The sequence below is a fragment of the Haliaeetus albicilla genome, chromosome 15, assembly GCF_947461875.1.
Source record: "Haliaeetus albicilla chromosome 15, bHalAlb1.1, whole genome shotgun sequence".
NCBI classification, from domain to species: domain Eukaryota; kingdom Metazoa; phylum Chordata; class Aves; order Accipitriformes; family Accipitridae; genus Haliaeetus; species Haliaeetus albicilla.
In genome coordinates, this window is record NC_091497.1 from 6,664,732 (window position 1) to 6,679,383 (window position 14,652).

The 14,652-nt window shown below is 39.3% G+C and overlaps 1 protein-coding gene across 1 annotated transcript in view; it reads right to left on the reverse strand.

Moving 5' to 3' along the window:
* Nucleotides 1-9,765: 9,765 nt before the first annotated feature.
* The window catches only part of TM9SF2 (transmembrane 9 superfamily member 2), a 28,690-nt gene continuing 23,803 nt past the window's right edge, over nucleotides 9,766-14,652 (reverse strand). Inside the window, exons 16-17 of the mRNA XM_069802405.1 lie at nucleotides 14,481-14,652; nucleotides 9,766-10,443 (exon numbers count right to left, since the gene is read on the reverse strand). Of these exons, the coding sequence (XP_069658506.1) occupies nucleotides 10,376-10,443; nucleotides 14,481-14,652 (240 nt within the window). The 3' untranslated portion in view covers nucleotides 9,766-10,375. The remainder of the gene's footprint in view (nucleotides 10,444-14,480) is intronic.

Genomic DNA, 14,652 nt, shown 5'->3' on the forward strand with positions numbered 1-14,652 from the left:
AGGACATTCAGACTTCCAAAATAATAACTTGTCAATTTTTTTTTTTTTTTAAAAAGAGTTCACAAGCTGTTATACAGATCAGTGTCAAGTTAATCTAACCCAAAGCAAACTGGAAACCAGAAGTATTTTTTCCATACAATTTTCTTCTGTCAACAGTCTTTCTGAATTTGTCAGAAGGGGAAGTTTTATTCAACCGTGTGGTAAAGTTGAACTGAGTAAGATCATGGCAGTTTTACAGACTTATCTTTAATGCAGCAGAAGGTTGTCAACAAGCCTTTTCTGTGACATCTCCACATGAGCAGGGCGAGCAGATGATTTGAGGATTACCAGGCTGCTGGACAGGTCAGCTGGCATCTTAAAAATCTCTTCTATAAAGGACCAAATCTGCAGCCAGAAGCTGTTTACTGGCTGGAAGGGGGAGGGAAATGGGTTTGTTTAAAAGGCAGAGACCCTTGGGTTTGTTTGTGTGCCTGCCACAGACCACTGTCTTTAAAGCTCGCTCTGTATAACGGAGAGCTGAACTCTGGCTGACACTTGTTTTCAAGCGATCTAGTAGGCAAAGTAAAATTTTGCGAAGCGCCAGCATGAAAAGAAAAAAATTGTGTACAGAAATTGTATGACATTTACTAAAAGGTAAGTAGAACAGAGCCATTTTTTTCCAAGGTGGAACGTGTTTGTACCAAATTTCAGTTATACCACAAGTCATATTTAAAAAATTGTTTCTAATCTCACTTTTAGTTGTTAGGTTTTTTTTTTTTTTTTAAATCCTGTTGTTGTCAGTCCAGGTCCCTACTGTACTTTACAGAAGAGTTTGGCTATTTCTGAACGGGGGTTCAGATACTTCCATATCAAGCAAATTAAACTCCTTCTGCAAGCGTGCCTGTGCTGGAGATTTCTCTTCCACAGACTATCCATCAGCTGCTCGTATCTGTTAGTTTTCAGGTCCACTTCCTACATCTGTACAGCCCCTGGACTTATGATGCCATGGTTTGCCAGAAGCTTATGAAACCCCATGCAGAAGAGCACAGCAAATGGAGTCGGCACAAGGCATCCACAAAGCCACTGCTTTGGGAGCACGCGAGTGGCACGTAGGGAAGATTATTGTACTTGTAGGCAATGATGCTCATGCCCAGGGTAATGCAGCGGGGACTGGGAAACCTTCATATTCTGAAAAGTGTCACCTGAATCAATGTGAAAGAAAAGACCGACCTTCAGCAGCCTTTCAGTGCAGCTCTGAAAGAGCAGTTGTGGCCAAAGACCTGGGGAATCGGCACCCGGAAACCAGAGGGGAAAATACCTAGAAAAAAGCTGGTGAACTTTGATGAATCAATTTCCCCATCTCTGTGAGGCAACATTTAAGGAGTATCCAATTTTTATCTAATCCTAAACTAAAGGTTTGTACAACTTAGCTTTTACTTTCCCTTTGTTAAAAAGTCTTCTAGAACAGCCCTGTGGTACTAGCAATTTGGATTAGATTGCTGCTAGCTTCGGAAGTTATGCTCCACTATAATAATAAATGAAAGAAACATTTAATGAAGTCTTAGAGAAGTTAAATCTAGCCTGCCTACCTACTACTTTAACAGACTTTCCATCACTTTTTAACATTTCTGAAGCCCCTATATAGAAGACTGTATGCAGTACGTTATCCTTTAATGCCAAAAGGAAAAAAAGTAGAAAAAGAAAACCAGAAAATAGAGCTTTCACTGATTTCCAGTAAGATTTTCTCAACCAGTAAGTTTGCTGAGATCAAGACAGTAAGAATATGTGTTCTGAATACAGTGCATACCCTGAATATATTATTCTGTTTATAGACTCTGAAACATCATTTAGATGCTAGTGCTTTCTGTCATGTCAGAAAGCAGTGTATCTCAAAATAACACAGTTTTCCAAAGACCATTAAACATCCAAAGGCTGGTGTCTCACATCACTTCAATGAGGTCCTTTTCTCATTTTTATAAAGAGAAAAAAGGATTTGGCAAGTGTGATAAGAATTTGTGAACGTTTTCGATGTGTGAAACGTCAGGTGAAATGATTTTGCTTTCCTCAAATAACCCAGGTACCCATGCCTCCCAGCAAGAAACAGAGACTCTTCACCAGATGAATAGTGGGACATAATTACATTATACCCCTGTCCTTAAGCACAGACCATTACTGCTGGCGGCAGAACTCCCTCAGGCTCCACGCAGGTTCTCAAATGCGCTCCGGCCCCTGGGAAAACCTGAAATCCCTTGGAAATGCACAGAAGCGCTTTGCATGCCATGTTCTGTCTTGGCTGGGATTTTAAAGACTAAATTTTCCTTTCCCCTGTTTGCATGAATTAGAATTGGTTTAGTGCCGGTCCCAGATCGCAAACTGAAGCATCTGCTGACTTTGTCAACCACGTTTATCACACCCAACAGGTACACACAGCCCCCGCATTGCAGTAGCCTCACAGTGACCGATGTTACAGGAGTATATTGGAAACACACTTTCCATTTAACCTTCAGTTTTGTGACTGACATGGCATGAAAAGTAGCGGTTGTCACAATGATTTTAATGACATATAAGTGTTTTCTGCCATCAACTAGACCAGAATCATCAACTATTTCACAGAGATCGCCAGGAAATTTGTTCTCTAATAATCAGCCAAGGACTGAAAAACTTCCCACCTTAGAGCCCAGCCATGGAGAGCAACCTACAACTTAAATGCAAGTAGAGGAATGCTAGCGGATGGAGAAACGTGCCAGCTAGCCACCTCCCGTAACTCTCATCTTCTTTACAGGGAACAGAGAGTTGTGCTTTAACGAAAGCAATGTAGAGACTCTATTTCAGGTGGATTTGCATCAGCTGTGGTCATAAATGACCTACTGCTACCTGCAGGACCTCCCCAACTGCCTGGTGACTTGAGAGAAAAGGATCATACCATTGCTCCCAAAGGTCTTTAGTTGAAATCAGCTGGTTAAAGTAGAAGATATTGGCTAACCTAGTGTGTTTGAAATGAAATGAGTTCGGGGTGGTCTCATGAGCATTTCAGCCTGCAGATCTAACAGGAATATAGTCTCTGATGTACCACGTTTGGGAGTGATGCCTGCCAGCCTGGCCTCACAAGACACAGCCACAACTGGGAGAGGACCCAGATTTCAGACTCCAGGTAAAGCAACATCCATTTTACCAATTTAACAAATGGTTAAATATTCTCGAAGGGGGAATATTTACCAATATACCTGTTGGACTAAAAACCTGGATCAGCAGACCTGTATTTCTCCCTGTGCTAATAATCCAACTGACTATAAAGGAAACTCAGCTAACAAACTCACAGAATAAGCTCACAGCCCAGTTATGCTTGACAAAAATACTCTTGACAAGGAGGTGTAATTCATTGTTTAGAAGCACTGAAATGTATTTTATAACTGTTATTCTCTGGCATTCACCCCAGAGGAGTAGCTGTGCTGCTTATCCAGCTACTGCTGAAGGTGTAGCCAATCCACTGTAGATATAGAAGGACTGAACGTAAGACATAAAAATTTTGTCAAATTTCGGAACATGTTTATATCACACAGGAATTCCCTACATATATGTCACATGAGCTTGGTACTTCCTATTTATATTTTTAGTTTCACTTTCCTAATTTCAATCCATTCAAATAACTCTGTCTCAGACCTTGTTTTTCCCTTCAAAAACCCACTGCCATATGGAGGAAACATTAAAATTATTGGATCCAAAGTAAAAACAAAAGCAGCTTAGTGTTAGCGCAAGAGGCTTAAATCGAGACAATTAAACCTCAGTTAAACTGAAAGTAAAAATTACAAATAATTTTGGCCAGTAGATGTATACCATACACCACACAGAAGGCCATTATTATCCATAGTGAAAGCACACAGTCTTCAAAAAAAGACCATCATCTTCAGAAATAGTGAAATCAACTTCCAAGAGAAATCGTGCACCAAGCGTACAAGAACAATCTCTAGCAGCAGTATTTTTGAGAAGAGGCCACCTTCCAGAGTTTCACCCGGGGAACACGCACTGCTACGCAACCAAGTGATTTTCTTTGACTACCATTTCGTGAAGGTCATGTGGTGTTTTCAGTACGGACGGGACCCAGGATAATCCTTCTGCAGCCCAGCTTTCCTCTTCTGTTTGTTATTTTAATGCTGTGATTTATATTTCCTGCTGCTGTGAGGGACAGCTACTATGACAGCCACCACTCCCAGATAATGATGGTTGGCCTGATTAACCACTGTGGTGTTGGGATTTAGGGGTAGCCTTTAGTTGCTCAGTTTTTAACAGAATAGCTGAAAGTGAGGCTGCTACACTTGGTGGCCACAGTATGAATTCAACCTCTTCCAGGTGTAAAAGTCTTGTCAGCGTTCATCTACAGGAGTAAACGTGGCCCCTCAAAAATGCCAAATTTCTGAAATTTAATTGGTAATGTTACCAATTGGATGACACCAATCTGTGATCCTTTACTACAGACTTCCATGCTGCTTCCCAAAGACCCCTAGGTGTTAATTAACACTGACCCGCAGGTTCTAACCAAAATTTTGCCAGGCAGCTCTGGGAGTTTCTGTGACAATGTGCAACAGCTAACAGGGAGGGGAAAAAAAAATGACAAAAAAAATCCCAAACTGCTCTCAGGGCAGGCAGTGAGATGATGGAGCAAGTTGCCCAAAATTATAATGAAAGGGGTGGGTTATAATTATTATTCTCTAATTTGTTAGCTTTATCCAACCTCTTTTACCCCTGCTGTGGATGTTGCCACTGCCGGCAAGACGTGGTGGCAAGAACCTGCTTCTTCCTACGCCTCCGCTCATCAATGCGCAGCTACTGCCTTGAAGCTGTGTTAAAAAATAAAAGGAAGAAATACGCATTTGCGCCCACACAAATAAATATGAAGGGCTGGAACACATCCATACCAAACTGAGCCCTCTGGCTTGCGCTACGTGTGGGAAGCCTGGCCTCTCCCAAAAGTTCTCTGTTGCTGCCATTGCGCCCAAGGAGGGGCTGAAAGAGAGGGAAGGCCAAAAGGGTCCTGAAAGTCCGAAACATTGTCAGATCGCAGCCTCACAGAAAAGCAGAGCTTGGTAGGGCTGAGGGGATGATCTCAGGCTCTTTATGGTCTTCAGGGATCTGTAACTCAAGGAGGCAACAGCCCAGTGTAACAGCGTGCCTGGGACTGGAGGTACTGGAGGGTCAGCACCACACAGTGGTCTTGCCCACGTTGGGTTACAACAGTACTTTTCTTCTTATACTCTGTCCCATCTTTTTGATCCTATTAACAAGAACAAACTTTAACATCAGCTGCTGCATCATGCCTTTCCAGAAAGGCGCAATTCCTTGATATTCCTGATAAGTTTACCAAAACGCAACAAAAACATGCAATAAATCCTTTGCACCAATAAAATGATTTTAATACAGTTTAAACTTTGCATCATCTTAAGTTTTGAAATTATCCCAGTTCCTTTTCCCTTTCGTTCCAGCAACCCAGATTTTCCTTTGGAGCTTAACTGCAGTAAATGGAGCTCTTTTATTGACTCCTGTAAACTTTCTAAGAACATATTTATTTGTTCTTCCATGAACTTCTTTTGGTGTGACCGGCCCCAACTTGGATGGATTTCTGCCATATACCATATATGTACTAGTAGTGTTGCAGCTTTCTCTACATTTGCTCAGGCTGTGAGATTCAAAGTTGATTAACAGTGCAAGAGGGTGTATTTGTCTTTGCCATCATCTATTTGCAGCCCTAGAACTCTCTTAATATTTTTCATGTGATTTCTGTTTCCCATTTATCCCCTTTATCTTTGGCAGTGTTTCCACTGCGGACTCCAAGGCTACAATTTTCCTTTCCCAGTCCTGCACAGACTGTCTCTGTCTGTAGGGGCTCCTGCTGGGTATTTGTTTGTTTGGACACTGTGGACTAGGACTCCTCTTACAGAAGAGTATTTCTGCATCAAATTACATGGGAGAGGGCTTGCTCACGTTATTTTACCAGCAATCCTCTGAAGTGTCAGGGATGAGTGGGACAGGAGATGGTGTCCTGTCCAACAAAACATCGAGATTGCAAATTCTGTCCCATTCTGTGCAGCAAGGGTCTTCACAAACCTCAGTCGGTAAAAGCTGTTTCGAAAGACAAATAGACAGACATATTAACACCCAAAATAATCCAGTGGTCAAGAAAATCTCTGGGGATTTAGAGTCACTTTCCTAATCTGCCTAAATTTGTCTGCCCATTTTGCTCTCTTCAGAAATTCTGTTCTGGATCTAAGATGTCTCTTCCAGCCAAAACCCCCACTTGAAACTGGTAACAGACTGACAGAAAAGATTTGGGTTTAATAAACCAGCATTTTCCTGGTATATTAATCAATTCTTTGTTTGGGCTTTGCCCCCCTGGGTCTGGATATTGTCCTTCCTGAAGGGAAGGAAGCCTCCTTCTTCCTCTCTGCAATTTTTGTCCAGAGTTACTACGGTCACCCTGCTTTCTGGGATAAACAGTAAATTTCAGGCCACCCGCTGCTTCCCTTTGCCTTGCCCTCCACCTGCCTCAGGGCTGTGCTGATCTGACATCATGCAGCAGGAGAACATGCATAATTGTGTGATTTAGCTCTGTTGCTGTCACCGCAGCCTGGAGACAGCAGGAAAAGGGCGACAGAACAAAACATCCATTTCTTCTCAGCTGTCTGCTAGCCTTGCTGCAATGGGCCGAGACGAGCCGTTTCCAGGGGAAGAGTGGTTACGACTCCCTGTAAGAACCTGCAGAAAAAAGTAGGAAACAGATCTGACCTTCTGATTGCTCCTTTCTGTAGCTCCTAAGCAAGGCTGGAGAAGAAATGTCACGACCCTACCCCTTCTTGTCTCCTCGGGCCACGAAGGGAGAGAACAGGTCTCCCCACCAACCCACTGACTTCCTCAGCAATATCCCAGAGCAAGTCATTCCTAGGGCACGACACAGGTGGGAGCAGAACACATCCCACCCGGCTTCACCGTTCTCCAGCGAGCGAGAAGCTTGCTCATCTTCAGCAATGCCGAGGGGATGCAGGGGCTGGACCGTGTACGTGTGTGTCTGCCCTTGCTGGGAGGTCACTGCGTGCACTACTGCTTCCTCGCAGTTTATTCTATGATTTTGCACACCTCGACAGAATAGGTAGTTGTGAACAAATCAAAAGATAGTCATGGAATGTTGGGAAAAATATCAGGAAGAATGTTTTCTCTACCTTAGTTATTTCTTCAAAATAGAGAAGAAAATTAAAAATAAATCTACTGTCTTCTTGACTTGATATGATTGAAAAAAAACCCCAAAACCAAAACAAACCCAACAACCAACAAAAAAAAAACAAACAAAACAAAACCAAACCCCAACCCACAAAAGCCCCACAACAAGCCAAAGTAAATCTTGCACCAGCAGCAGCAAAACAATGCTTGTTTTTGAGCTTATATGGAGCTGGGACATGACATCCAGCCCATCTCACAGCCCAGGCTGGCCAGCCTTTCAGGACACTCTGTGGGCCCCCCTCTAAAACCCCCTTTTTTTAGCCAACTTAGAAAAACTGTTTGAAGGTATCAGAGTGGGTACCCGAGTAAGAACAATTCATCCTTATAAAGCAAGGCTGTCTATCTGAAATACAGTTTGTTCTAAAGGACCCTTGCTAGCTGTGTGCCCATACTAGATGTGGTTTTAGCATCTTCACTGAAATTATTTGTATAATTACTGTTATTGTTCTTTGCCTTGATTTTTGGCTGCCTACTTCCAGAAACTTTGAAATGAGCATGCATATTTAAAGATATATCAAGGATAAGCCCCTCCAGTAAAGTACTTTGGTAAAACCTTCCTATCATCCCCTTAACTCTGCTCCTGCACTTTATAAGCTCATACGTACTGTGGCCAGCAGGTGATGCTAAAATACCTCTGAGGGAAGAAAGAATTTAAACTGCATTTGCATTGAAAGTGCTGGAATCCCGTGAAGCAGCAAGAATGTGCCATCACGCAAATGTGACAGGTTTCATTTGTAATCTTCTGGCGTATCTGATTTACAAGCAGTTAACTACTCTCATCTCATCAACAGTGAGTTCCACATGTTTCAAAAATAAGAAGAAACTGCATGATGGCAGCTATAAAATAATCAACCGATAAATTAAGTCTCTCAGTAGTCCCTGAAGATTTGTGCTTTAGTCTGAAGTGTCATACACTTGTGTACACACTTGTGCCCAAAGTCAATATATGAGGTAATAGGAGAAATATTTCAGGAGTCCGATTTATGGAGATATATAAATAAGTAGATCACTATTAACTGTCTGGCATAATGAGAAACAGCGGGATACTGAGACTAAAAAAAAAAATGAAATTAGAAGTGAATTGTAGGGAACAGTATATCTGGGAGAAGACTAGAATATCTCTGCACAAGTAATCTTCTTTCCTTTAAAAAAATAGTTAGTTGTGATGTGCTCTTGGAGCTGGAGATACAGCTGCCCCCAGAAATGGAGCTGTTGTCCAAACTGGTAAGGCACAGAAAGAGGATGGCATGTAACTTCATGGCATAAAGTCATAGTCACATGTGTCCCACACCAGCTAAGCTTATCAAAGTTCTAGCTCACATATTCCTGGAGCAGGAAACTAAATCCAACACTGCAGTAACATTAATTTAAAAAAAAAAAAAAGTTCAGGACAATGTTTTATCTACCATCAAATACAAAATTTCTACCAGCTGTTAAGGATTTACCATACTTCCGTTACGAGATTACATGCAACTTATTCCTTACCTGTGAAAGTCAAGAGCTCTATCAGCTGAGTGACAATAATTCAAGTTACACTACAGCTCACTGCATTAGTAAAGAACAAACGCTTACCACACTCACCCTTTTCCTGTTTTGAACATAAAACATGGAAGATTTATCTGAAATCAGCATTTCATGACACATCTGAACAGAGCTGTGGTTGGCGATAGGCAGAGCATGAGCGCGGTGTGGTTCATCTGGGAGGGCTTGTGGAGCACAGCGATGGAGGAAATGTGACCTGAAGCCTTTTTACATGCCAACTTTTAGGAGGTTAATAATGACAAGTTACCTTAACCAAAGATATTTTTATTGGGTTCAATATTCAGGCATCATTAGGTTAAGGTCTTTTAGAAAAGTAAACTGGTAAGAATCAAAAACCCCAACCTTATGAATGGCAATTGGTACATGAGGTTTAATTTTAAATAAAATTTTATCAGGCTTGTGAAAACATGCCAAAAGCCAAATTGTGTTACGAGTCTAAAATTACCAAACAAGATATGAACAAAATACTCCATTTTCAAAAAAAACAAATACAGGTTTAATGCTAATCATCCAAAATTGACATTAGTCTCTTAATATAAGGCAAAAATAGTAATTTTCTTTTATTTTTTAACCTACATTAAGTACAATCAGCAATAGTTGCTGTATAGAATATGCATCATTGAGATCTTTTAAAAGCAAGATCAGCAGAGAATGCTGACTCATGCGTTGTAAGATCTTCTCAACATATTGACAATTCCATAGCAATCTCTGAAAACGTATCTGGGTTAAGGACTGGATTAATGCTGCCGAGTGGTTTTGTTAAATGTGTGCATAATTTAATTCTCATGCACCACAAGCACATTTCCGGGTTATAGCCATGTAGCACAAAAAACATTTCTTGCAGATCTAAGGGTGTGTCATTATACATTAAACCATAGAAAAGGCCATAAAATACTCTATGCAGTCTTTAAGCATCCGTCTTCAATATAATTGTATTTACATATTTTATGAACTTATAATATGTAATAAGCCACTGAAGACATTTTTACAATATTTATTAGATTATGAATTTATAAATTCAAGGACTCAGAGGCACATAGTTTAAAAGGCCAAGAACACCGAAACTAATGAAGTCACAGAAATCAGAATATTTATGGACGTAACATCAGTAAAAAATAAAAATCACATCCAAACTAAAAGCAACACTTCTTAAGAGTAATCCTTCAAAGTTAGCATAATAAAAAGTTCTCATTTCCCTCAAAGAAAAATAATTCATCCCACCTACCAAGCTAGAAAAACCTATTTACAGTTGTACTTTGATCAGAAGTATCATTAAGTTGTGTAATATAGCCACTTCTACTCTGCCATTAGAATTTAACATTTCTCTTAAAGTATAATTGTATTTACAAATGCATAAATATTGTAACTCCGATCTTCATTAAGATCTGAATGAAAACAGGTCGTTAAGTCACAATACAAACGTGTTAGTGGAAAAAAGTGTTTGGGGCAGCTGCATATTCAGTATCATTCTCAAAGAATAGAAAGCCAATACTTCTGATAAAGCTCAAGTTCATCAACCAGACCAGGTCTTTAATTTACGTTAATGAAGATTAAACCTCTTCTGTGTTAATTCTTTACATCGGTTTCTTCAGTCAACTTTCACCACGCTGTATATTTTGGTTACAAACCAAAAGCATGCAAAGAATCCAATTGTCCCTAAAAAACCAAACAAACAAAAAACCCAGTTACACATTAGGAAAACTGACACAGGAGACAAATTTCTATCTGTAGCTCATAAATCAGGACATACATATATGCAATCTGCTATCTTTAATCTTCAGCAGACAGTACCTGGTCTTTATAGGCATCAACTACTATATAAAGTATCTCATTATTTTCACAATCATAGAGCTGATCACATGGAAGACTCTTGTGTTAAGATGTTTCTGTGTTATTTCTCTTCCTACATATTTGTGCTGTGTTGTTTCATTATTCCCTAGTCCAACTCCTTCACATTGCTCCGTTTCACCCTTCTTCAGTGACTAGTCACACACTTTACATGATCTGCTCAGCTGGTCAGAATGTTGTTGTTATATTTATCAAATCAATTAGATTGACAGCATCAAATGGAGTTCCCATTTCTTAGTTGTACTTTAAGGTCTTGGAAAATTATAGCACTACCTTTATTTCTGCATAAATCAAGTTAATACAAGTTTCAAACTATAGTGTAGTTACTACGCAACTTGTACTTCCTATTGAAAACATGCATTACATACCTTAAAAAGAAACACTTCTAAAATGCTTAAGGCAGTCAAAAGGTATAAGCAAACTTGAACTGAAATTTAAGGATGAATACTGTTTCCCTGGTAACTTATAAGCCTTTTAGCTGAAGAAAAATAGCTCCACCCCTTCTCTTTGTGAAACTCCAAAAGAAGTTTTTAACAAAAATATTCTTTTGAATGCAAAGTAGTTAATACAGTTGGGTTTTGTTAATCTAACAGTATCACTTCAAAATGCAGCCTCAATCAGAAAGATGATGGACTCAACAGCAGCTCAGAACACTTATTACGGGAACCTTCATTTCCCCCAAAAACTAGGACAGGAAAAGAGTTCTGAAAATTTCCGATTTTTGCCTGAGTACGTCTTCTAAAATCATAGCCTTAACTTACACAAGAGCCAAGTAAGTTCTTTAAAGAAAAAAAAAAGCACCTTTATTTTAGATCTGATAAGAGGTACCACAAAAGTTGTGTGCTAACTCATTCACAATACAAGCTTGGAAGGAACCATGAATGATATTATGGTAATTTTTTTTTTTTCTTCCCTTCACGCTTGCTAAACTACTGATGTTTAACCGACTCATTTACTATGATACGTAGTTGTGGTCCCAGCTGTGAATCAAAGATTTGTCATGTAGCTCCCGGTATTTTGCCTGCTGAGTCTGATCAATGACCTGGAATGCAGTATGGATGCAAGTGCCTGAAGCATGTGTTACACTGACATAGCAGCAGGGCACCGTCAAAACCCTTCCTGATACTGACGATTTTTAACAGATGAGTAAGCAGCAGCAGAATAGTTTTGATACAACAATTACAATTTTTTCTTTTTAGCTTCTTTATCATCATGACACAGAGAGTCAGTTGCCTTTAGGAGCAGTTTTTGCTAAACTGCTAATATGGTTTTTCGTTTAAGAAACTGGAGAAGAACTGCCTGTCCCTTTACCCTGCCTCTGTTTCTGTAAAACCTCATCTCAAAGCACTTCAGTAAATCTCAGAGAACTGAACATACCTGCCTTTGAATGCGTATCAACCTAAATAGACAAAACTACTCTTAAATCTTATTCTTTCAAATTAAAGGATAATTTGCACTTAATCTTGTGGGAATTAAGATAAAAAAAATCATTACGCATACGATGTTTCAAAGTTCTAATGGTTTAGTTAACTTCACATGTATTTTCCTCCCCTAATCTCAATATAGAAACTGAAAATTTCAAAAAACAAAAGCATACAAACTCCAAGAGCTTAGTTCAAGTTGCACAGCATAACTTGCCTCTCCACTGTCCCAATTCCATACAAGTGACTACCACAGAAAGCAGCTGAAGGGGTCTGAGAGTAAACCACCTCTTCTTTGCCTGCTTGTGAACCTGCCCTGAAAAGGACTCCCTAAATTTGCTGGCAGGCACTGCACAGCCCATTGGTCAATTGAAAGTGAACGTGTGAGCAAAGGTAAATGGTGATGCACTGGACGCATCTTAATGCCTCTAGACAATGTCATGTGACATGATCGACTTGAAAGAATAAGGGCAAAAGATGGAAATTATATGAGTACCTTAGGTGCGGAAAGGCAGCTAAGCCAAGTCTTAGCCGAGAAAATTTACTGTAAATCCCCTTTATTGTAAATGTGTGCACTCCAGAATTGCTGCATGCATCCAAAGTAAACAGAGTGAACAAAGGAGACAGGATAAACACAATTCTGGTTTTGGCCAAAACTGTTTACTATTAAAAGCAGACATGCTGAATATCTGTTGGAAAAACTAGTGAAACTAAATTAATTGACCTTACACTTATGTAAGGCCTAATTATTTTTTCATGCTACTCTAAGTTTGCACCACATTTAAAATTCATCTACATACAGCAGTACACATTCATTTTTAGTTGAACAACCATGCATTCTTAAAGTCTTTGGTTCAATGAGACTGTTAGTAAACCCAGATCAGAAGTAAAGGTTAAGAGAAAGGCAGGGTGAAAAATAAGGCAGAGTGAAAAAGGGAGGCAGAATCTCTGATCTACACATTCAGAATTGCTAACCAGTACACAAAGTATACATAAAAGTAGAGATGACGTGTAAATTATAAAATATCCGCAAGCAATGCCAACACACATTAGACTGAATTAAAAAGAAGGATGGAAGATAAAACTAACCACTTTTGGAACACAGCTTGATCACTTTTCAAAGAGATTATATAACATACTTAAGTTCCATTCCCTCCTTTTAACAGGCAATGACCCAAGAAACTCCTTGCACGCTCTTGCTCCTGTTCATCATCTGCATTCAGTTGTGGTGCACAAACTGCTTCAATATTTCCTAAGCTGAAGTGGCAATGTCCTTGAAATTAATATTCGGTTACACTTAAAACGAACACCATTCTTAAATGTCAGTTTTTTCCCCCCAAGATTTTTTTTTGTTCTCCTATGTTAAGTGAAAATGAAAATTCTACTTATGGTGAGATCTGTATTAAAAGCTCCAATAACAAGCCATTTGTGTTCTAGGAAGCCTCAAAATATAGCTGGTATAGCTGTATACATAAATACATATCAAAGCCCTAGGAATCATTAAACTTCATCATAAACATGGAGCTTGAAACTATTTAAAGCACCGAACAGTTCAAAATAGTTTCAAAAATATTGCTCTGTAAAGTCCACAAAGACAGATTACATTCAGCTAGAACAGAATTTAGCCTTTTTAAAATTTTTAAGGAGTTGGCGGTTGCTGTCTTCCTGCATAAGAGTTTGAAAAGAGACTTCTTGCATTTTCACTACCATTCTTCCTCCCTAAACAAGGGATGTGTGTGTCTAACTGAAGATTTCTTATTAGTACTGAAGATGACAAAGGAAGATTTTATGACCTCATCTCATTTATTGAAGAGGCAATTGAAATGCAGCACCTGAGAGCTGCTTTTCCAAAAGCTCACAATAAAAGTGACAAGGTTTTGACAAGACTGCATCAAAAATGGTGAAGAAATTCTGTCTGCTTGCCATGCTACTTCAATGAAATTGGGAAAGAAGGCAAATGAAAAGAAATTTAAAAAAATTATTATCTGCCAACTTTTAGTCCTCTCTCTTCCTTCCTCCTATTCCACAAAAGCTGCAATTTCTTCCTTAATTGACACTGTAACTGTATACTTGATTGTGTGATTTGAAGTGTGTTTCTCCAAAAAACAACTAATTTAAAAAACGGAGTTTGTCACATGACTAACATAGGAATGAAATCTGGAGAAGTATTTATCACATTTAAAGGTGTCATATTTGAAGACCTAATTATAGGCCACACCCGAAACTAGCAGTAGTTTTGCCTCATCCTCACTTAATCTCTTTCACTAAAATTTGTGATCAGAGTTGCAAAATGCTACACAACTACCTGGAAAAAAAATCAAAGACATATCTTGGCACAGGACTATAAGTTTGTATAAGTTTTGCCAAGGATCCTACTGTGCAAAGCTAAACTCAAAATTTAAAATTAAGGTTCAATATACTTACCTGTGAAAAGGAAGAAGATCAAAACCATGATCATGGTATAACCAAAATATAAAATGGTGCTAGCTGTTCCTGTGATTTGCAGTTTAGAAAAAAAATAATGTATTGCATATATTAGGAAATAAACTGCAGTGAAACCGCTAGTGAGAAATGAACGCCACTGCCAGTGATAGTC